We start from the raw sequence: 21,050 nt of genomic DNA, 5'->3' as shown, positions 1-21,050 counted from the left end.
GTGCCCCACATTGACAGGGGCAGCCTTACAAGGAGCCCCATTGAGCCACCGCTCCAGCAAGGACCTTTGCAGTCCTCCCAGCAGGCTGTACAGAGGGAGGTGAGAGGGGGAACCGGGCCAATCCGCCACAGCCCTCCTGAAAGACCGGCGAACGTTTTCCTCTTCCCTTCCCATCCCTTTTCCTTGTGTGTCGTGACTTTCCTGGCTGTAAGCCTGTGGAAACCTTGTTTTTACTGACTGAATGTCAGCTGCTCCAAAGGCCTTCCAGGCTGAGGAGCAGGATAACAACACTTTCAATAAGATAAAAAAAATTAAAAAGCAAAGAAGGAGAGCTCTCTCTCTCTCGCTGGTTCCCATAAACCTTGGCACACAAGGAGATGCGGGATGGGTGAAGCTTTCGAGAAACGGCCCAGCAGCAAAGGGACTCCTGGACTTCCTGCTGCCTTGACAGCCTACAGCAGCCTTCCTCAACCTGGGGCGCTCCAGATGTGTTGGACTGCACCTCCCAGAATGCCCCAGCCAGCTGGCTGGGGCATTCTGGGAGGTGCAGTCCAACACATCTGGAGCGCCCCAGGTTGAGGAAGGCTGGCGTACAGCAAGGGTTGCCGGTGCAAACGGCAAAAGAGTCAACAGACCCCACTGCCTGTCTACCCGCTTCAGGGCGAAGCTATTCCTCTCCCAAGCACATCCCAGCATGCCTGCAAACTCTGCTGGGCATGTCAACGCAGCTGCACTCATTCAAGACAGCATGGTCTAAAGCCAGGGTGTGGAACCTCATCTACCCGGGGGCCAAATTCCACTTCCGAGAAGCTCTCGGGGCCTACGTTCTAGGGGTGGGCGGGGCAAAAGGGGTGGAGCCCAAACCAGGAGCTTAAAGCTCTTACTGGCAGGAATTAAGGAGGAGCCGTTTCAACCTTTCAGAAGGCAAAACTAGGAAAAGAAGAAGGAGGTATGATCATCCAGGGAACCCCACAGGGCTGGATTGGGACCCGTGTGCTTGAGGTTTATCATCCCTGGTCTAAAGCCTCAAAAAGGTCCAGTATCCGAGGCAGTAAGCCTGTGTGCACCAGTTGCTGGGGAACATGGGTGGGAGGGTACTCTTGCACCATGTCCTGCCTTGTTGATCCCTGGCTGATGGCTGGTTGGTCACTTTGTTTATTATTTGGACCTTGGTCTGATCCAGCCTCAGGGCTCTTCTGATGTTCTTAAGATCTGACATAGCTGAATTGTCTTGCTTTCCCTCTCTTTTCCCCAAAATGAAACACAGGGTTGTTTACTCGGGGGTCACCCGAATACTTACTTGGCACAACCTCCGCCATCAACAAAGGGACTCCAGTGCGACGCGAAGTGTGCGCCTCCTGCCACCACCTGCAGAGGCATAGAAACGTCAGTCGGGCACCTGCAGGAGCGTCAGACAATCCCCCAAGGCCATGGCTAACATCCAGGGATGGCATCGAACGCTTCTGCAATTTTTAATCCATGGCCAATCCCATGGTTCCAGTTGAGACAGAGCAATTTCTGGAATAGGCACAGGACCAGCCTAGTTCTGGTCTGAAAAAATGCAAGTAAGGCAAGGCTGAACGCAGCCGGGAGAACCTCCACAGACCAGGCCAGGCCTCAACCTCGCACGCTCAAAGGGCACTGAAGTCATGTGAGGAGGAGGAGGATGTCACCAGCACCAACTCAAGCCCCTAGACATGGTGGGTGCTCACGCACTTCAGCAACAAACAGGGTCTCCAACTGCAGCTCAGCTCAATGGTAGAATCTATTCTAGAGTTTCCACTCAACTCACCGTTTTGGCAGTCTGAAATTAACACATATACTACGCTCAGCATCTCAGGTCCTCCTCCTCCAGGTGCCTGCTCCGAGGGAAGCTCGGAGAATGGCAACAAGGGAGAGGGCCTTTTCAGTGGTGCCCCCCCCCCAAATTTTGGAATGATCTCCCCAACGAGGCCCACTTGGCGCCAACATTGCTATCTTTTCGGTGCCAGGTCAAGACTTTTCTCTTCTCCCAGGTGTTGTTGTTGTTTATTCGTTCAGTCGCTTCCGACTCTTTGTGACTTCATGGACCAGCCCACGCCAGAGCTTTCTGTCGGTCGTCACCACCCCCAGCTCCCCCAAGGTCAAGTCTGTCACCTCCAGAATATCATCCCTCCATCTTGCCCTTGGTCGGCCCCTCTTCCTTGTGCCTTCCACTTTCCCTAGCATCAGCCTCTTCTCCAGGGTATCCTGTCTTCTCATTATGTGGCCAAAGTACTTCTGTTTTGCCTTTAATACCATTCCCTCAAGTGAGCAGTCTGGCTTTATTTCCTGGAGTATGAACTGGTTTGATCTTCTTGCAGTCCAAGGCACTCTCAGAATTTCCCCCCAACACCGCAGTTCAAAAGCATCTATCTTCCTTCGCTCAACTTTCCTTATGGTCCAGCTCTTGCAGCCATAGGTTACTACGGGGAATACCATTGCTTTAACTATGCGGACCTTTGTTGTCAGTGTGGTGTCTCTGCTCTTAACTATTTTATCAAGATTTGTCATTGCTCTCCTCCCAAGAAGTCAACGTCTTCTGATTTCCTGGCTGCAGTCAGCGTCTGCAGTAATCTTTGCGCCCAGAAATACCCCCAGGTATTTAACAGCATATGATGAGTTTTTAACTGACCCAAAACAGATGGATATTGTATGTAATTGCTTTTTATGGTTTTACATTTTGTATATTTGTTTTTAACGTTCCGTGTTTTAACCTTTGTAAACCGCCCAGGGAGCTTCAGCTATGGGGCGGTATATAAATGTAATTAAATAAATAAATAATTAACTTATTCCAGGACTTTAGTGTAAGTTTGGTGTGGGACCCAGCCGGGTTTCCATCCCCCTGTCCCTATAAGCCAGCCTTCCTCAACCTGGGGCGCTCCAGATGTGTTGGACTGCATCTCCCAGAATGCAGTTGTGCATTCTGGGAGTTGTAGTCCAACACATCTGGAGCGCCCCAGGTTGAGGAAGGCTGCTATAAGCCCTCTCAATTTCTGGAAGCCTCTCCGGTGCGGAAAACATACTGGACTTCTGAGCTGGGGCATCTGGGTTCAAACCTCAATTTTGAGCTCATAAAGTGACCGACTCAAGTCCTCATCTGAAATATATATATATGGGAGGACAGGGGCCTGCCTCACAGGGTTGTTTTGAAGAGAGGTAAAACTTTTAACAAATTTGCCCATTAAAAACGGCTAAAGAAACAATGTCGTCTAATCAATCCTACCACCATCCCTGCTGCGTTTCCTTGCCTCAACCAAAACTTATTAGGGAACATTGCTTACTAGAATCAAAGCATAAATGGGAAGACCCACCCAACTATAATCAAAGGGTGGTTGTGGGGGGGGGGGGAGGTGGCAGGGACCTTGCTCGGTTTGGACTCCCCCCATCCCAGGAGGTAAGAGGTGAAGCAGGGCCATTTCACCAACCCTTAAACTATGGAACTCACGACCACAAGATGGAGGGACGGCCACCCATTTGAATGGCTTTAAAAGGGGGTTGGATACATTCCTGGGGGCAAAGGCTCTCCATGGCTACTAGCCCTGATGGTTGTGTGCTACCTCCAGTATCCGAGGCAGTAAGCCTATAGACACCAGTTGCTGGGGAACATGGGTGGGAGGGTGCTGTTGCACCATGTCCTGCTTTGTTGGCTGATGGCTGATGGCTACTGTGTGAAAAGAGTGCTGGACTAGATGGACCCTCGGTCTGATCCAGTAGGGCTCTTGTGATGTTCTTCTGTTCTTACTGAAAATCTGATTTCTTCCCTTTTCCTTCCCGATACTTTTTCCTTGTGTATAATGTCTTTTTAGATTGCAAGCCTGCAAGCAGGGACAGTCTTATTTTACTACCTGATTGTAAGATGCCTCAGGGGCCATTTTGAGGGCAGAAGAGCAGCATAAAAATAATTTCACTACTACTACTACGAATAATAATAATAATAATAATAATAATAATAATAATAATAATAATACCATTTCATCCCGGGCTTCCGTCTCTTTCCTTAAAGGTGGTTCAAACTGCAACTTGTCGACTGTAAAACATGGACATTTGCAATTTTAAATAAACTTTACATCGTTCCGAAGTAGGTTTTAAAACATTCTCTCTGCCACGTCCTCTGTCAAGGCCAAACATTCAAATTTATTACTATAAGCAGTTTAGAGGACCCTATTGCAAACCCAAATATATTCATACTTCTTTTTAAGGTGCTTGTAAAATGGGAGCATCCAATTTTGCTTCAAACTCCTCTCCTTCAAAACACCACCACTGAAGAAGTTGGTGATTCCTAAGTGTCTCTTTCTCACGTAATACACAAAGAGAAGAATCCACATAAAAAAAAAACACCAAGAGAAACTAGAGTCATAGAATAGCGGAGTTGGAAGGGGCCTACAAGGCCATCAAGTCCAACCCCCTGCTCAATGCAGGAATCCACCCTAAAGCATCCCCGACAGATGGTTGTCCAGCTGCCTCTTGAAGGCCTCTAGGGTGGGAGAGCCCACAACCTCCCTAGGTAACTGATTCCATTGTCGTACTGCTCTAACAGTCAGGAAGTTTTTCCTGATGTCCAGCTGGAATCTGGCTTCCTTTAACTTGAGCCCGTTATTCCGTGTCCTGCACTCTGGGAGGATCGAGAAGAGATCCTGGCCCTCCTCTGTGTGACAACCTTTTAAGTATTTGAAGAGTGCTATCATGTCTCCTCTCAATCTTCTCTTCTCCAGGAGAGAAGACTGAGAGGAGACATGATAGCACTCTTCAAATAATATAAAATAATATAAAATAATATAAAAGACCAGCTCTTTAGTCTGGAACAACATGCTTTAAGATACATTAAGACAAGCAGTTGAAGGAATGTTTAGCCTGGAGAAGAGAAGATTGAGGGGAGACATAATAGCACTCTTCAAATACTACAGAGGAGGGCCAGGATCTCTTCTCGATCCTCCCAGAGTGCAGGACACGGAATAATGGGCTCAAGTTAAAGGAAGCCAGATTCCAGCTGGACATCAGGAAAAACTCCCTGACTGTTAGAGCAGTACGACAGTGGAACCAGTTACCTAGGGAGGTGGTGGGCTCTCCCACCCTAGAGGCCTTCAAGAGGCAGCTGGACAACCCTTTGTCAGGGATGCTTTAGGGTGGATTCCTGCATTGAGCAGGGGTTGGACTCGATGGCCTTGTAGGCCCCTTCCAACTCTGCTATTCTATGATTCTATGAATGTAAAAGGGATTTTAATAGTCAAGACAAATGCACTTTGGAGATGGTATAATGATTGAGATTATGGTGGGCAGTTAGCCAAGGCACACAGCACGGCTGCCCCTGGCTTTATAAAACATTTTCCATGGAGGTGATTCAACGAACCACGCATCAATATCAGGGGAATCCAACGCAAGCAGCTATTCTTCTAGCTCAGGGGTGAGCAACACATGGCCTGTGGGATGCACGCGCCCCCAAGGCTTTTGTGTGCATACGCACCCTGTCGGCACTTATGAATTGGCCCTGGCAGTGGCAAAAAAGCTGTGATTCTGCTTCAAAACAAGGCGCATGGGGAGCGTGTGCCTTCTCTAGAAGCGGAACTGAGTTTCCGGAAACCTCGCAGGAGCACGATTTGGCTTTTCTACAAGGCTCGTGCGTCCCACGTGCCTTATTTCGAAGCAAAATCACCGCTATTTTGCCACCATGCCCCAGAATTTTGGTAGCAAGTTCGTCAGCGGTAAGGCATTGTCTAGGGCAGCGGTTCTCAACCTGTGGGTCGGGACCCCTTTGGGGGTCGAATGACCCTTTCACAGGGGTCGCCTAAGACCATCGGAAAACACATATTTCCGATGGTTTAGGAAACTGTATTGACTGAACTATGTCATGTATCATCTTTTGTATTATTAAAGCTATTGTTATGTATTATTTTCATTAGCAAACCATCCCATGACAATGGATCGTGTAGAGAAGAACGAAAATAATTTTATGGTTGGGGGTCACCACAACATGAGGAACTGTATTAAAGGGTCGCGGCATTAGGAAGGTTGAGAACCATTGGTCTAGGGAAACACACACACACACGCACGACAATGCAGCACCCCGGCCCTCGGGAGTTGCCCACCCCGTTCCAGGTTTTAGTCGAGGCTTTGCATGTGCAAGCCACAGCGCAAAACCTTCTGGAAACTCCAGAACGACTGAAGAAATGCTTGCAACTCTGGCTCATGTTGAGAGGCGGAGCGAGCACCTTCCTGCGCAGCTCCTCCCGGGGCGCTCCGGAACCAGTCCAAGCAGCCATTCTTGGGGGTGTCCTCAGGTCCATGAACGTGGACAGGGAGACATTTTTCTCCCTCTCCCATAATACTAGAACCCAACGGGGTCATCCCATGAAACTGATTGGTGAGAGATCCAGGAGAAATAAAAGGAAGCATTTCTTCACACAGCGCATAGTTAAATTATGGAACTCACTACCACAGGATGTAGTGATGGCCATCAATCTGGATGGCTTTAAAAGGGGGTTGGATACGTTCCTGGAGGAGAAGGTTATCAATGGCTACTAGCCCTGATGGTTGTGTGCTATCTCCAGTATTTGAGGCAGTGAGCCTGTGTGCACCAGTTGCTGGGGAACATGGGCGGGAGGGTGCTGTTGCACCGTGTCCTGCTTTGTTGGTCCCTGGCCGACGGCTGGTCGGCCACTGTGCGAACAGAGTGCTGGACTAGACGGACCCTTGGTCTGATCCAGCATCAGGGCACTTCTGATGTTCTTAATGACTCTAAATGATTTTACTCCATCCTTCAGAGGAGGATTTTAAATGCTTCACTCGCCCCTTAACTAGGTGGAAGATTATTTCTTTTAACAAATATACCAGAAACTCACAGTTTATTTCAGATGCCGTCCTTTCTGCTCTAACGTTCCGGTTGGTAGAGCGAATGGTGTGGCGAATAACAGGGTGAGGCTGTAGGAATCAGAAAGGAAGTCAGCGGCAGCCGAAAACCTCAAGTTATCCCCATGGAAGAAAAGACACAGCTGGCCAACCCCACGTGTTTTCCCAGCCGGGAATGTCTTTCCTGAAATCCGGCCTGTATGTATTTTCACAGAGCCTCTGATGTTATCCCTGGTTTCATCGTATTTACACAACCATCTTTAAAAATAAATGTGAAAAAGGGCTTGAAGTAATGCCCTTTAAAATGTTCTGCATGACAGAGGAAGTTCACATAACTGCCTTTTCTGACATTCATCCTTTGCTATCTTTGCCTCTCTCGGTTCTCCCCACAGTCCTATTTTCGACTGTAGTCTCCTTGGGGCAGGAGCCTAGTGGTTGGGATTTCTGTCGTTGGCCTTCCCCAGCCCACCTTTATAAAGTGAAGGGTTATGTATGCCGGCACCTCATGATATATTACATTGTTATTGTCATCATTATTATGATCAATATTAAATAACGTGAAATAAAATTTCTACTCAAAAACCGAGGGTGCGTTTTACTATGCTGTGTAAATCGGGGTTTTGTTCTGTTTAGTTCTTTAGGGGCTGAACGTCCCCCACAGAAATGCTCAAGTACAGGAGAGTTCTGATGAACCTTCAAAGGTATTTGTGCGTGTGCGTGCGTATGAGACAGACACACACACACACACACACACCAGCAAGGCTATCACTTCCCCTTACAACAAATACACCTTATTTCTGTATTTTCTTTTTCTCCACTTTTTAATTATTGTTTTGTTCTTCGTTGCGTTCTTTCGTTCTCCAGGCGTGGAGGGCCTGCCTCCCCTGATCTGCTTGCTCCAAAGCAAAAGATTGAGCTAAGGTGTCAAATCATTTTATCAGCGAGCCAAAAACAGGCAAGGTCCAGCTCACTAAGGTGGTAAAGCTAGACACAGGCTAGACCACTTCAGACTCAAGGTGGGGGATTATGGCTACCCCTGCACAGAAGATATTCCCTCACACACACTCAAAAGCACACCCAGGAGAAGCGTTCTAAGCCTAGCTCTCCTCCTGACACACCTTCTTTTTATAAGGATGCATCTGCTCGCGTCAGCGCCTGCCTTCTGCCTGCAGGATGAAGAGGCCCAACCGACACCCGGGTTCGACACGTCAATGAGAACTGAACCCAAGAAGAAGAAAACGGCCAGAGGAAAGACTCACCTCAAAATCGTCATCGTCCGCCTCGCTGTAGTGGGCGTGGTTGTCAGGATTGTTCACTTTGTCCAGTAGTTCAACGGCCAGAGAACGGGAAAGACCAGGCTGCCCGACAAAGGTATGCTGCAAGCAAAGTTACAAAGAAGACCACAGGTTCAGGGCTTTCAGAACAGCTCATAGAATCATAGAATAGCAGAGTTGGAAGGGGCCTACAAGGCCATCGAGTCCAACCCCCTGCTCAATGCAGGAATCCACCCTAAAGCATCCCGGACAGAGGGTTGTCCAGCTGCCTCTTGAAGGCCTCTAGTGTGGGAGAGCCCACAACCTCCCTAGGTCACTGGTTCCATTGTCATACCGCTCTAACAGTCAGGAAGTTTTACTCCATTTACTCCACAGCAAAAATAAGTGGCCATATCTTCTCTTACTCTATAATTACAAAAATCAAAATTCCCCTCTTTCTTTTATTTTAAAGTTTTCTTCTTAATCGTTGAATACACAGATGAACAAATCATTTTTTTTTCTAGTCCTTGCAAAAAGTCTGTAAGAGATTTCCATTCAGTTAAAAACATAGCTGTTGATTTTTCTCTAATTATTGACGTAAGTTTTGCCATGTTCTGGTGTGAGTGCTGATCCTTAACTGGCACAGGGCCCCCGACATCTACAAACATAAGGAGAGCCCTGCTGGATCAGACCGAGGGTCCATCTAGTCCCGCACTCTGTTCACACAGGGGCCAACCAGCCGTCGGCCAGGGACCAACAAGGCAGGACATGGTGCCACAGCACTCTCCCACCCATGTTCCTCAGCAACTGGGGCACACAGGCTTACTGCCTCAGATACTGGAGATAGCACACAACCATCAGGGCTAGTAGCCATTGATAGCCTTTGCCTCCAGGAATTGATCCAACCTCCTTTTAAAGCCATCCCAATTGGTGGCCATCACTACATCTTGTGGTAGTGAGTTCCATAATTTAACTATGTGCTGTGTGAAGAAGTCCTTCCTTTTACACCTGTAATTTATATTCCCAAAAAAGTGGACCATTTGTTTTAACGGGCCAATCCAGAGGTGGCAAAGGCATAAAACTCCATATCTCTCACACTACGGTCCTAATCCAGATAGAGACCTTGCACTTACTTTAGAAGAAAAAAAGAGGGGGGGGGAAAGAGGTAGCTGTTAGGTACGTCTTTGAAGCGCCATGTATTCTGGCCCTGAGCTCAGATGCAACAGAGAACTGCAGAGGCGTTCAGTCTCCTCGTGTGTAGGGGCAGCCTGCAAATTCAAGGCTTCGTGGAGCAGCTTTCTCATGGTAATCTAAACCAGGGGTGCAAGCCCCCCCCCAAGACTTCTGTGGTGGCCCCCAGACCCACCAGCATCTGCTATTGCTGAAAAGAGGTGGGGGAGGGAGAAGGGGGGATATAAAATGCGCGAAGAATGGGCTCTTTGATTGCTGCTGTAGAAGGCTTGTTCCTAGAGCACCCCCAGGGAGCCGTGCCTGAAGGTTCCTTCCAGCTTCCTGGGATGCTCCAGGGACACTCTAGGAACAAAGCTTCTATGGCAGGAACCAGAGATCCCTTTCTTTGGGAGGGCGAATGCGTTGGGGCAGCTTCTACACCTTAGCTTCTGTTACATGGAACAATCGCTGCTGCAAGGCCAAGATCTGTTGCGGCTGAGCTGAGAGACAATGCGGGAGAGTACTGTGTACATGTGTGTACACGCCTGTGTGCACCCCCACCAGCAGACACCTGATGTGGCCCTCTGGGCTGAAAAGGTTGTGCACCCCTAATCTAAACTACGATGTACATGCCTGGCCCAAGGCAGGTTGTTCCCTGATGCAGGAACCCACCACTGCCTCTCTTCCATCCTACCGATCCACTCGCTTGCTCTCCTTGGTGCACGTATGTGCACATGCCTCAACAGCTCACCCACCAGCTGGCTTACTTTCCTTTGCACACGCACGTGCGCCTGCCTCTGGAACATGCTGCCCATAAACGGTTTCCACCTTCAGGAGCCGCGCAGCAACCTGAACATCGGGCAAAGTATCGCGAGAGATCCTAGAACTTATTTATTTATTTATTGCACTTCTATACCGCTCCCATAGCCAGGGCTGTCTGGGCGGTTTACAGAAATTCTAAAATTAAGATAAAAACGAGTATACAAAATTTAAAATTTAAAATTTAAAACATTAAAAACCGTTAAAAAAAACTAAACATGTGGGTGATTAAGATGTGCCGCCATATGCCTGGGCAAAGAGGAAAGTCTTAACCTGGCACCGGAAAGATAGCAGCGTTGGCGCCAGGCGAGCCTCGTCAGGGAGATCATTCCATAGTCTGGGGGCCACCACCGACAAGGCCCTGTCCCTCGTTGCCACACTCCGAGCCTCTCTCCGAGTGGGCACCTGGAGGAGGACCTTAGATGTTGAACGTAGTGACCGGGTATATTCACGTCGGGAGAGGCGTTCCGTCAGGTATTGTGGTCCCAAGCCGTGTAAGGCTTTATAGGTCAAAACCAGCACCTTGAATTGGGCTCGGAAACATACAGGCAGCCAGTGCAAGCGGACCAGAGCAGGTGTTATATGGTCGAACTTTCTGGTTCCCGAAATCAATCTGGCTGCTGCACTTTCCCCCAGAGTTCGTGTAACTGCCACATTTTCCACTAAGTCATCCCTATTGGTCAGTATCAAGTCAAGGATTGGTGATCCTCTAGTTCCTTCCTCCACTTTCTGTAGGAGAAAGTTATCACCCACACATGTCAGGAATTTCTTGGAAGGATTTGTCTCCCAACAGATATTGGGGTAATTGAAGTCCCTCATCACTACTACATCACACTTCCTTAAAACACTAGGAATTTGCTTTATAGGTCAAAACCAGCACCTTGAATTGGGCTCGGAAGCATACAGGCAGCCAGTGCAAGCGGATCAGAGCAGGTGTTATATGGTCGAACCTTTTGGTTCCCAAAATCAATCTGGCCGCTGCATTTTGCACGAGCTGCAGCTTCCGAACCGTCTTCAAAGGCAGCCCTACGTAGAGCGCATTGCAGTAATCTAACTTGGAGGTTACCAGAGCATGGACAACTGAAGCCAGGTTATCCCTGTCTAGATAGGGGCGTAGCTGGGCCACCAACCGGACTTTGTAGAAGGCACTCCTCTGTGCCACTGAGGTCACCTGAGCCTCAAGTGACAATGATGGATCTAAAAAAAAACCCAAGCTACGAACCTGCTCCTTCAGGGTGAGTGCAATCCCATCCAGAACCGGTAGAACACCCCCCATCCTGTCAGCGGAGTCACCTACTAACAGCATCTCAGTCTTGTCTGGATTGAGTTTCAGTTTATTAGCCCTCATCCAGTCCATTGTCGCAGCCAACTTCCGGGACCTCTCTCGATACTTTGCCAGATATCGTGCAGTGCGGGCAAAGGAAAGTAAGCTGGCTGGAGGCTAGGAAGCCAGGCCGACGAGCAGAGGCGGAGACCCAGTGCGCCAGGGAGCGAGTGAGCAGCTACTTCTTGGTCCTGCAGGCGTCCGGCAGGACCAAAAAGCAGCAGACTCTTTGGAGGAGGAGGAGAGCCAGACTTCCCATACTCCGCGGCCTGCTGCACCTACTTCCACTCGCTTCATGGTAGGGCCAGCCCTGATGGTTTAGGTGTTCATTTACACTGGGCCAGAGAGAGAAAGAGACAGCGAGAGGGAGAGAAAGAACACATTGTCTTTACTCAATCTCCTCATTTGGGCATAACGCTAAACCCCAGTTTGAAGCTGGCTTGTTTCAGGAAACCACAGCTAAGAATAACCTCAATTTATCTGGATTCAGTCATAACACTAAACTGCTGTTACTTAGAAACGGAAGCAAAACCTTCTGAACTCTTCCTTGCGGCCACCAAGAGGAGTTGAGGATAGAGGGCTGTGCACGAGACTAAGGCTCATTCACACAACACTAATCCACAGTTTACTGTTACGTCTGAACACAGCCAATGCCTAATTCTTCATTTTATTTCTGGCAACTTCTGCCTTAAGAGGTCAATTTAGAGATCATTCACTTTTTGCAATTCCTAGTTTTGTTTCTTTTTCTCTCTCTTCTTTTTAAAGGCACCCCTCGGACACAGAAGCAGATGATTCATTCTGTAGGGTAGGCAATTATCTCAGCCAAATCTTAACCCAACAGTATCTGTTGTATAAACAAGAGGCTTTTTACATGCCTGAAATGTCTTCAATATTCATCATGTTTTACTGCATTTAACAAACAAATCTACGCGGTGCCCTCCTGATGCACTGAAAGCCCAAACATTTACACCACCAACTGTGGCGAGGTTTAAACGAGAACATGAAATCAATCAATCTTTATTTGCAGCCAATAGACCATTATTATAGCATGTAGGTACACAGACGTTCATAAAAACACATGATGGTAAAAAGAAAGGATACAAAATCTGTAAAAATGCTAATCAATAGATTTAAAGAAATAATCAGACATCTATGAGTGGTCTAATGAGAATTATTATTATTATTATTATTATTATTATTATTATTATTATTATTATTATTATTTATTTGTATCCCGCCTTTTGCCCAATGCTGGGCCTCAAGGCGGCCTTACAAAGTTTAAAACATACATTTAGGAGGTGGGGGGTGGAAACATAACGTTTAAAATACTCAACAAAATTATATAATACATTAACATAAATGGATGGGGCAGATTATTCTCCAAAGGCCTGCCGGAACAAAAAAGTTTTAGCCTGCTTCCGAAAGCCCATCAAGGAGGGAGCCAGCCTAGCTTCCCCAGGAAGAGAGTTCCAGAGCAGCCACCGAGAAGGCCCTCTCCTGTGTTCCCACCAAGCGCGCCTGTGAAGAAGGTGGGCTTCTCCAGAAGATCTCAAAGCACGGGCAGGCTCATAAAGGAGGATACGTTCTTTCAAATAACCTGGACCTGAACCATATAGAGCTTTATAGGTCATAACCAGCACTTTGAATTGTGCCCAGAAACAGACTGGAAGCCAGTGGAGCTGTTTTAACAGGAGAGTTGTGTGCTCCCTGTCAACAATCTGGCTGCAGCTCTTTGAACCAGCTGGAGTTTCCGAACACTCTTCAAAGGCAGCCCCACGTAGAGCGCGTTACAGTAATCTAATCGGGATGAAACTAAGGCATGTGTCACCGTGGCCAGGTCCAACATCTCTGGGAACTGGTGCTCTGGAGTAAAATAATCATAAGAGATACGGGAGAGAGACCAGGGAGACGCTGTATAAAAGGACATATTAGGTCTTTCCTGGCCTCTTGATAATAACTGCAGGAGAATAGTACATGCAAGACGGACTCCACCTCGATGTTGTTACAGGGGCAGCATCTATTATTCTTTGGGATTTTCTTGACTTTGCACTCTAATAGCTTGGGAGAGGAGAACATTGAACCTTGCTCAGGAGAATGCCTTCCTATATTTAGGGATCGTTAGCCATCCCAAATATAATAATAATAATAATAATAATAATAATAATAATAATAATAATAGTAATAGTAATATATTTATTTATTTATTACCCGCCTCTCCCTCTGAATAGAGGCGGGGAACAACAGTAAATATAATACATAAAGTTAGTTAAAAGAGCATATAAAACCAATACAATATTAAAATAACAATCACAGCATCTTAATATTCTTAGGTTTAAAAGTCATCTGGGTAGGACTGCCGGAAGAGACTAGTCTTTAGAGCCGTCTTAAACTCAAGAGAGAACATTAAGCTGACGCACCACCTCCGGCTGGCCCTTCCACAGTCTGGGGGCGGCAGAAGAAAAGGTCCTCTGGGTAACAGTTTCCAGCCTAGTTTTGGCTGACTGGAGTAAACCCTTCCCAGAGGACCGGAGTGTATGTGGTGGATTGAATGGCATTCCATCTTTGCAGGAATGGCCTGGTAGACCCAATGACGGAGGGGAACACGGTCCCCATGAAGCTCCTTGGAGTGCCTGGCAGGCTCTGTCCAGTAATCTCTGTTTAACAGTCGATTTGGCACTTTCTATGTCCATGGATAGCAAATGGGAGGGAGAAAGCCCTACCGAGGTGACTTCTTAGAATCATAGAATAGCAGAGTTGGAAGGGGCCTACAAGGCCATCGAGTCCAACCCCCTGCTCAATGCAGGAATCCACCCTAAAGCATCCCTGACAGATGGTTGTCCAGCTGCCTCTTGAAGGCCTCTAGTGTGGGAGAGCCCACCACCTCCCTGGGGAACTGGTTCCATTGTCATACTGCTCTAACAGTCAGGAAGTTTTTCCTGATGTCCAGCTGGAATCTGGCTTCCTTTAACTTGAGCCCGTTATTCCATGTCCTGCACTCTGGGAGGATCGAGAAGAGATCATGGCCCTCCTCTGTGTGACAACCTTTTAAGTCTTTGAAGAGTGCTATCATGTCTCCCCTCCATCTTCTCTTCTCCAGGCTAAACCTGCCCAGTTCTTTCAGTCTCTCCTCATAGGGCTTTGTTTCCAGACCTCTGATCATCCTGGTTGCCCTCCTCTGAACACGCACCACTGCTTTGAGAACATAAAAAGAGCTGCACCGGAGCAAACCAGAGGCCCACCCAGTCCAGCATTTTGTAGCCACAGTGGCCAAAGTACACGTTCCCACCCTCCTGCTTACATTCCCGATACTGAAGACAATATACCAGCATTATGATTCATAGCTGTTGGTGGCCTTATTATCTTGTGAATTTTAATTTCCTAAAGAAAAAAATAATATGCTTACTGTAAGAAGTCTTTCTGCTGTCGGCCTCTTCTTTGGATTTTTTGTGAGGGCTACTTTGACAAAAGTATGGAATGTTGACGACCTTTAAAGAACAAATTGGAAATGCAGCTGCTATCATACACGGCAGGACTGTGCAACAATTAAAGATATTCAAGCTTATTAAAATGATAAATGAAACAGGCAAATAGACACATGTGCCAAATCAGTTAATTGGGCCAAAGGTAGTATCCAATGTTAGTCCGACTTAAAGTAGGTCCATTGAAAAAAATGGAAATTAAGTTAGTCATGACTAACGGAAGTCTCATTCATTTCAATGGGTCTGCTCCAAGTAGGACTAACGCTGGCTACTATCCCAAGTCTCAAATTGACTTTACTCTATTAAAATGTTAAAACCTAGTAGATAGAAAAATGGAACCATGAGTTGGACTATTTTAAAATTATTTTTAACCTTTGTAAACTGTCCAGAAAGCTTCAGCTATGGGGCGATATAGAAATGCAAAAAATAACAATATTAATAATAATATCAAGAAAATGGTATAAGGACTGATAGAAAGTAAGCAGTGCACTAAAGCACTTATTAATATGAACTGTTATAATTTCTGCTAGGTAATGATTCCTTTGCTCACACGAAACTGTCTTATCCAATTACCGGTTCATTCAGGCCAGGACTGTGTACTCTATCTGAAGCTCTCCTACCAAAAATCTTTTAAGGCCTTAGAATCATAGAATCGTAGAGTTGAAAGGTGTCTCTAAGGCCATCGAGTCCAACCCCCTGCTCAATGCAGGAATCCACCCTAAAGCATCCCTGGCAGATGGTTGTCCAGCTGCCTCTTGAAGGCCTCTAGCATGGGAGAGCCCACAACCTCCCTAGGTAACTGATTCCATTGTCGTACTGCTCTAACAGTCAGGAAGTTTTTCCTGATGTCCAGCTGGAATCTGGCTTCCTTTAACTTGAGCCCGTTATTCCGTGTCCTGCACTCTGGGAGGATCGAGAAGAGATCCTGGCCCTCCTCTGTGTGACAACCTTTCAAGTATTTGAAGAGTGCTCTCATGTCTCCCCTCAAACTTCTCTTCTCCAGGCTAAACATGCCCAGTTGTTTCAGTTGCTCTTCCACACTGGCTATACTGCCTGGATATGATGGTAGTTGTAGTCCAACACATTTGGAGGATATGAGGTTAGGGGGAGTTTCTTTAAGCAAAGGTGCTGAATGAACCTTTTGCACGGAGTGTGTGTGTCCTCCCACGGAGACATACGGGCGTTCAGCCTCTAAGCAGCGGACCTTGTCTTGTGCTTTAAGTGCAACATTAGGGACCGGGGAGGGGGGAGGCCCGGGTTCCAAAATTATTTGAATTTTTTCGCTTCTCTTCCAAAAAGGAGAAACAGACGGTGGCTGAAAATATTATGCAAAGGGCAAAAACATATGTAGAAGAGGAATTGCGATTCGACTCTCTGGGCACTGGAAAATGTGGCGAAGGCTGCGATCCCAGCAGGACAGCCGCTGAGCCGCCTATTAGAAAAACGCGGGGAGAGAGAGAGAGGGGGATCCGCCCCACGGAGTCAGGGAAAACCCGGGAACTCAGACAACTGGGAGAGAAACAAAATGCGGAAAGGAGTAGCACATCCAAAGGAAAGGGAGTCTCCATTTTGATTTTACACAAATAGCATTTCCTAACAGGAGAGCGGCTGAGGCTGCTTGAGGCCGGCTCCTTACCGGCCTATGAATCTTTCCCCTGCGTAATCGCTCTTGCAGCCGCACGGAACATTTCCTCTCGTGTCCATCCCACTGCCTGGTCAGCCATAAAGCGAAGGGGAATAGAAAGCCGTCCTTAAGGGGCTTTAGAAAGGGGGGGGGAGGGAAGGGGGGCACACCCAACATGTTGACTTAAGACTGGAGGGAGCGCCGTTGGAGAGGCTGCCGGCCAGAGCTAAGCAGGTCGAATCACCTTCCTGCTCTTCCTGCAGCCTTCGCCCTGGTACCTCCCACTCGGGGTGTCCTGCTGTCCCAGTGCAAACAGCACAAAGCCAGGAAACTACCAAATGATTGGGGGCCGAGGCAAAGGGCATGGATCCATTTGGGGGGGATCCTGGAAGAACAGATCTGGTCCCCACTCCTGCCCCTGGCATCTCTTCCTCACCCTTGTTCTGGCCGCAGCAACACCCCCAGATGGCATCGACCATCAAGGGCCTCTGCTAAGGTCCTTCCGGTGCGTCATAGAATCATAGAATAGCAGAGTTGGAAGGAGGGCCTACAAGGCCATCGAGTCCAACCCCCTGCTCAATGCAGGAATCCACCCTAAAGCATCCCTGACAGAGGGTTGTCCAGCTGCCTCTGGAAGGCCTCTAGTGTGGGAGAGCCCACAACCTCCCTAGGTCACTGATTCCATTGTCGCACTGCTCTAACAGTCAGGAAGTTTTTCCTGATGTCCAGCTGGAATCTGGCTTCCTTTATCTTGAGCCCGTTATTCCGTGTCCTGCACTCTGGGAGGATGGAGAAGACATCCTGGCCCTCCTCTGGGTGACAACCTTTTAAGTATTTGAAGAGCGCTCTCATGTCTCCCCTCAATCCCGAGCACTTGGTGCGGGGCAAGGGTTAGGCCCCGCCTCCAGGACAAGCGCTCTGCGCAAAGGAAGCCAGTGGGGTGCCTCAGCTTGGGAAAGAGCGGGAAGGGGGAACAGCTGAGCCCGGGAGCGTTTGAGGACGGGCTTTTCTCCAGCAACAGGCAGAAGCCGGCTGCAGGTGAATGTAGCGGCCTGCAATCCCCAATATAAGACCTGCCAGAGGCCCTGAGTGGTGCTGCAAGCAATGGTTGTTCTTCCTTGCCTTTGCCCTTGTTCCTTGCTGACTAGATCTTGAACCTTGCCTGGACCTAACCTGACCTTGGACCAAACTTTGACTGCGCCTTGACGCTTTCCTGATTCCAGTATTGTTGACCCGGTTTCGGACAGATACTTCAGCTTTCAACTACAGACCGTTTATTGACATTTCCCGCCTGCTTATCTCTGTAACGTCGGTGATTCCCGACAGCCATGCTCAGACTTACCACTTCATCTTTTCCTTTAGCTTTGGAGGCTGGAAGTTGCTTTTGGACATGAGGAAGAGGGCCCTGAAACACAAGGAAACGGCCCAACCAGGTTAGAGGCTGCTGCAGCCTTTCCCCGGCCCAAACACCCGCAGTCCAGGGGGAGAGGGGAGAGGAGGACGTCCTGCCCACCGACCTCATGGGGTGGAGTTCAAACATGGGCGGCTGCAGCTCTCCCAGCTCGATGGCCGTTATGCCCACAGCCCAGATGTCACAGAGTTGGTTGTAGCCGCCATTCTTCTCGACGGCAGCGACTTCCGGGGCCATCCTTCGTGGGGAAAACAACGGCACCATCAGACAGCAAGTGTAGGCGTGGCTTTCCACCCCACACCCCCCCAACTGCCCATCCCACAGTCCCTTTGGAGCCTGTTCGGTCTATTAAACTAAACCAGGCCCGCATGACTTATGACCCATCAAGCTGAATGCAGCCCACCAGCCACGTATACACCAGGATCACACATAATGCTAACCCACTGCTTATTTAATTCGTGGTTGATTCGTGGTTTGTTGCTTTACCCAGGGATTGTCTGGCAGACACCTGAACAAACCATGTCTTGTTTTCTTAATCCCTCGGTTGTTAGTTTCCCATATCTTTCCCCTCCTTGTATCCCAAGTGCCTTTGCGGCATTTGGCAGTATTTCTTTTTACTACTCTTGCCCACCGCCTGTGCAGCCTGGAGAAACAATCCATGAAGAACCCATGGTTCTGGGTTCACACATAACCCATAGTTTAAACAACCCAGAGTTCACAGTCCAACAACAAACCATGGTTTCTCTTTCTGGGTTGATCATGGCTTGTTAATGCAGCTGTGTTCACGCAGCACAACAACCCAGAATTTAACAAGATATGGATTAAATAAACCAGGGGTTAGAGTTATGTGCAAACCAGCTCATACTATTGCCTGCCATGTGCCAGACAAGCCCCCTGTTTTTTTTAAAAAAAACTCAGGCAGACAGCAAAAGCTGGAAGTTTATCAAGGTCCTGGTGAGCTGCCATTTAGGGCTGGTGGTTCACAAGCTGTGCAGGCCTGAACTCAACTCAATTTCTATCGACTCAACTGTCACTGCTTTCCCTGTGAAACTTTGTGGGTTGCAGTTCGGAAGTTCCTTGAAAGGAGGTTCATAGAATCATAGAATAGTAGAGTTGGAAGGGTCCTATAAGGTCATCAAGTCCACCACCCCCTGCTCAGTGCAGGAATCCAACATAAAGCATCCCTGACAGATGGCTGTCCAGCTGCCTCTTGAAGGCCTCTAGTGTGGAAGAGCCCACAACCTCCCTAGGTAACTGGTTCCAGTGTCGTACTGCTCTAACAGTCAGGAAGTTTTTCCTGATGTCCAGCCAGAATCTGGCTTCCTTTAACTTGAGCCCGTTATTCTGTGTTCTTCACTCTGGGAGGATCGAGAAGAGATCCTGGCCTTCCTCTGTGTGACAACCTTTTAAGTATTTGAAGAGTGCTATCATGTCTCCCCCTCAATCTCCTCTTCTCCAGGCTAAACCTGCCCAGTTCTTTCAGTCTCTCTTCAGAGGGCTTTGTTTCCAGACCCCAGATCATCCTAGTTGCCCTCCTCTGAACATGCTCCAATTCAATTAAGCCAGTTCAAATGAGCCCGGCTCACCATGTCCTCAATTTGTGTGTGTTGGAATGAAACATCAGGGGTGATCCACTGAACAGAGGACTGATTTGCAAACCTCTGTGAGGTTGCAGATGGGGGTGGGCGGGAAGGAAAAAGGTGGAATTCTAAAAGAGAGTGGGCTGTGCAAAATAGCCGTTGAGGATATATGGTCACAAGTAGCCCCATTTGTACTACATGAGCGGCGCTTTCAGCCGCTTCCTTTGCTAGCAACAGCTATCTAAACATGTGAACAATGTAAGATGTGAGCCAGGAACTCAAGGATGTTTGCCACAGCTCGTCTGCCTTGCAGATTGTGAACATAGTTGCACCAGACATACATGAGCTCCCGGTCACGTCTTACCTTGCTCACCTGAGTAGACACATCCTGTGAGGCATTTAAGGGAACAAAGAATGGGCTCAGCAGAACGTCTTCTGCACCCACTGCCTCGGTACTACCCAGGAAGAAGTTAAGCGGAGGAAGACAGAAAAGGACTCAATAGCCTGAAGTCTGCTGCTAGCAACTCATTGCATGCTACTGCTGACAAGCCTGGCTTGGAAATCCTGGCTCAGGGCCACAGGCCCTTGCTGAAATAATCCCAAGGAATTTATTACCAGTAAGGGGTGCCAATAAACGACTTCCTCTTTGCAATGGTGGCCGTGATTTTTGCCGCTACGCCGAAATCAGCTGTGGAAGAAAGAATTGGAAGACGTTTCTAGAAGCTGAGCTTCCATTTCACACAGAACAGGAGACCCTGGGCAAGAGAGTGATGGGAGTTCCAAGGGCACCAGGTTGGGGAAGTCTGGCTTTTATTATTATTATTATTATTATTATTATTATTATTATTATTATTATTATTATTATTATTAGAGAAAGCCGCAACCTCTTCCAAGACCACACTGGGCCAGGAAGTAGCTCTGCTCTTCGCTGCTTTCCAACCAAGACCACAATCTCAGGCCCTGCTCTGCATCTCGCTTGAATCATAGAATCATAGAATAGCAGAGTTGGAAGGGGCCTACAAGGTCATCCAGTCCAACCCCCTGCTCATTGCAGGAATCCACCCTAAAGCATCCCTGACAGATGGTTGTCCAGCTGCTTCTTGAAGGCCTCGAGTGTGGGAGAGCCCACAACCTCCCTAGGTAACTGATTCCATTGTCATACTGCTCTAACAGTCAGGAAGTTTTTCCTGATGTCCGGCCGGAATCTGGCTTCCTTTAACTTGAGCCCGTTATTCCGTGTCCTGCACTCTGGGAGGATCGAGAAGAGATCCTGGGCCTCCTCTGTGTGACAACCTTTCAAGTATTTGAAGAGTGCTATCATGTCTCCCCTCAATCTTCTCTTCTCCAGGCTAAACATGCCCAGCTTGGAATCAGAATTGACCGGCGAGTACCAGATGGGCCCTTTTCTGCAGTGATACCCAGACGGTGGAATTCCCTCCCTGAAGGAAATCCAATGAACTCACTTTTAGCTGTGCTATTACTTCTTAGTTGCTTTTCTGACTTGCCTCATAGGTTACTGAATCACT

The 21,050-nt window shown here is 48.0% G+C and overlaps 1 protein-coding gene across 2 annotated transcripts in view; it reads right to left on the bottom strand.

Annotated features, from left to right (window-relative positions):
* The window catches only part of MAP4K5 (mitogen-activated protein kinase kinase kinase kinase 5), a 132,850-nt gene that overhangs the window by 40,748 nt on the left and 71,052 nt on the right, over positions 1 to 21,050 (bottom strand). For both annotated transcript variants that reach the window (XM_063118248.1, XM_063118250.1), the window contains exons 9-16: positions 20,140 to 20,212; positions 18,051 to 18,182; positions 17,876 to 17,938; positions 14,834 to 14,915; positions 8,124 to 8,240; positions 6,858 to 6,936; positions 3,990 to 4,048; positions 1,301 to 1,368 (exon numbers count right to left, since the gene is read on the bottom strand). In XM_063118248.1, coding sequence (XP_062974318.1) covers positions 1,301 to 1,368; positions 3,990 to 4,048; positions 6,858 to 6,936; positions 8,124 to 8,240; positions 14,834 to 14,915; positions 17,876 to 17,938; positions 18,051 to 18,182; positions 20,140 to 20,212 — 673 coding nt within the window. The remainder of the gene's footprint in view (positions 1 to 1,300; positions 1,369 to 3,989; positions 4,049 to 6,857; positions 6,937 to 8,123; positions 8,241 to 14,833; positions 14,916 to 17,875; positions 17,939 to 18,050; positions 18,183 to 20,139; positions 20,213 to 21,050) is intronic.

The sequence above is a fragment of the Elgaria multicarinata genome, chromosome 2 (genome assembly GCF_023053635.1).
Source record: "Elgaria multicarinata webbii isolate HBS135686 ecotype San Diego chromosome 2, rElgMul1.1.pri, whole genome shotgun sequence".
NCBI classification, from domain to species: domain Eukaryota; kingdom Metazoa; phylum Chordata; class Lepidosauria; order Squamata; family Anguidae; genus Elgaria; species Elgaria multicarinata.
The sequence above is the reverse complement of the archived record's forward strand: the minus strand, read 5'-3'. Positions and strand labels throughout refer to the sequence as shown.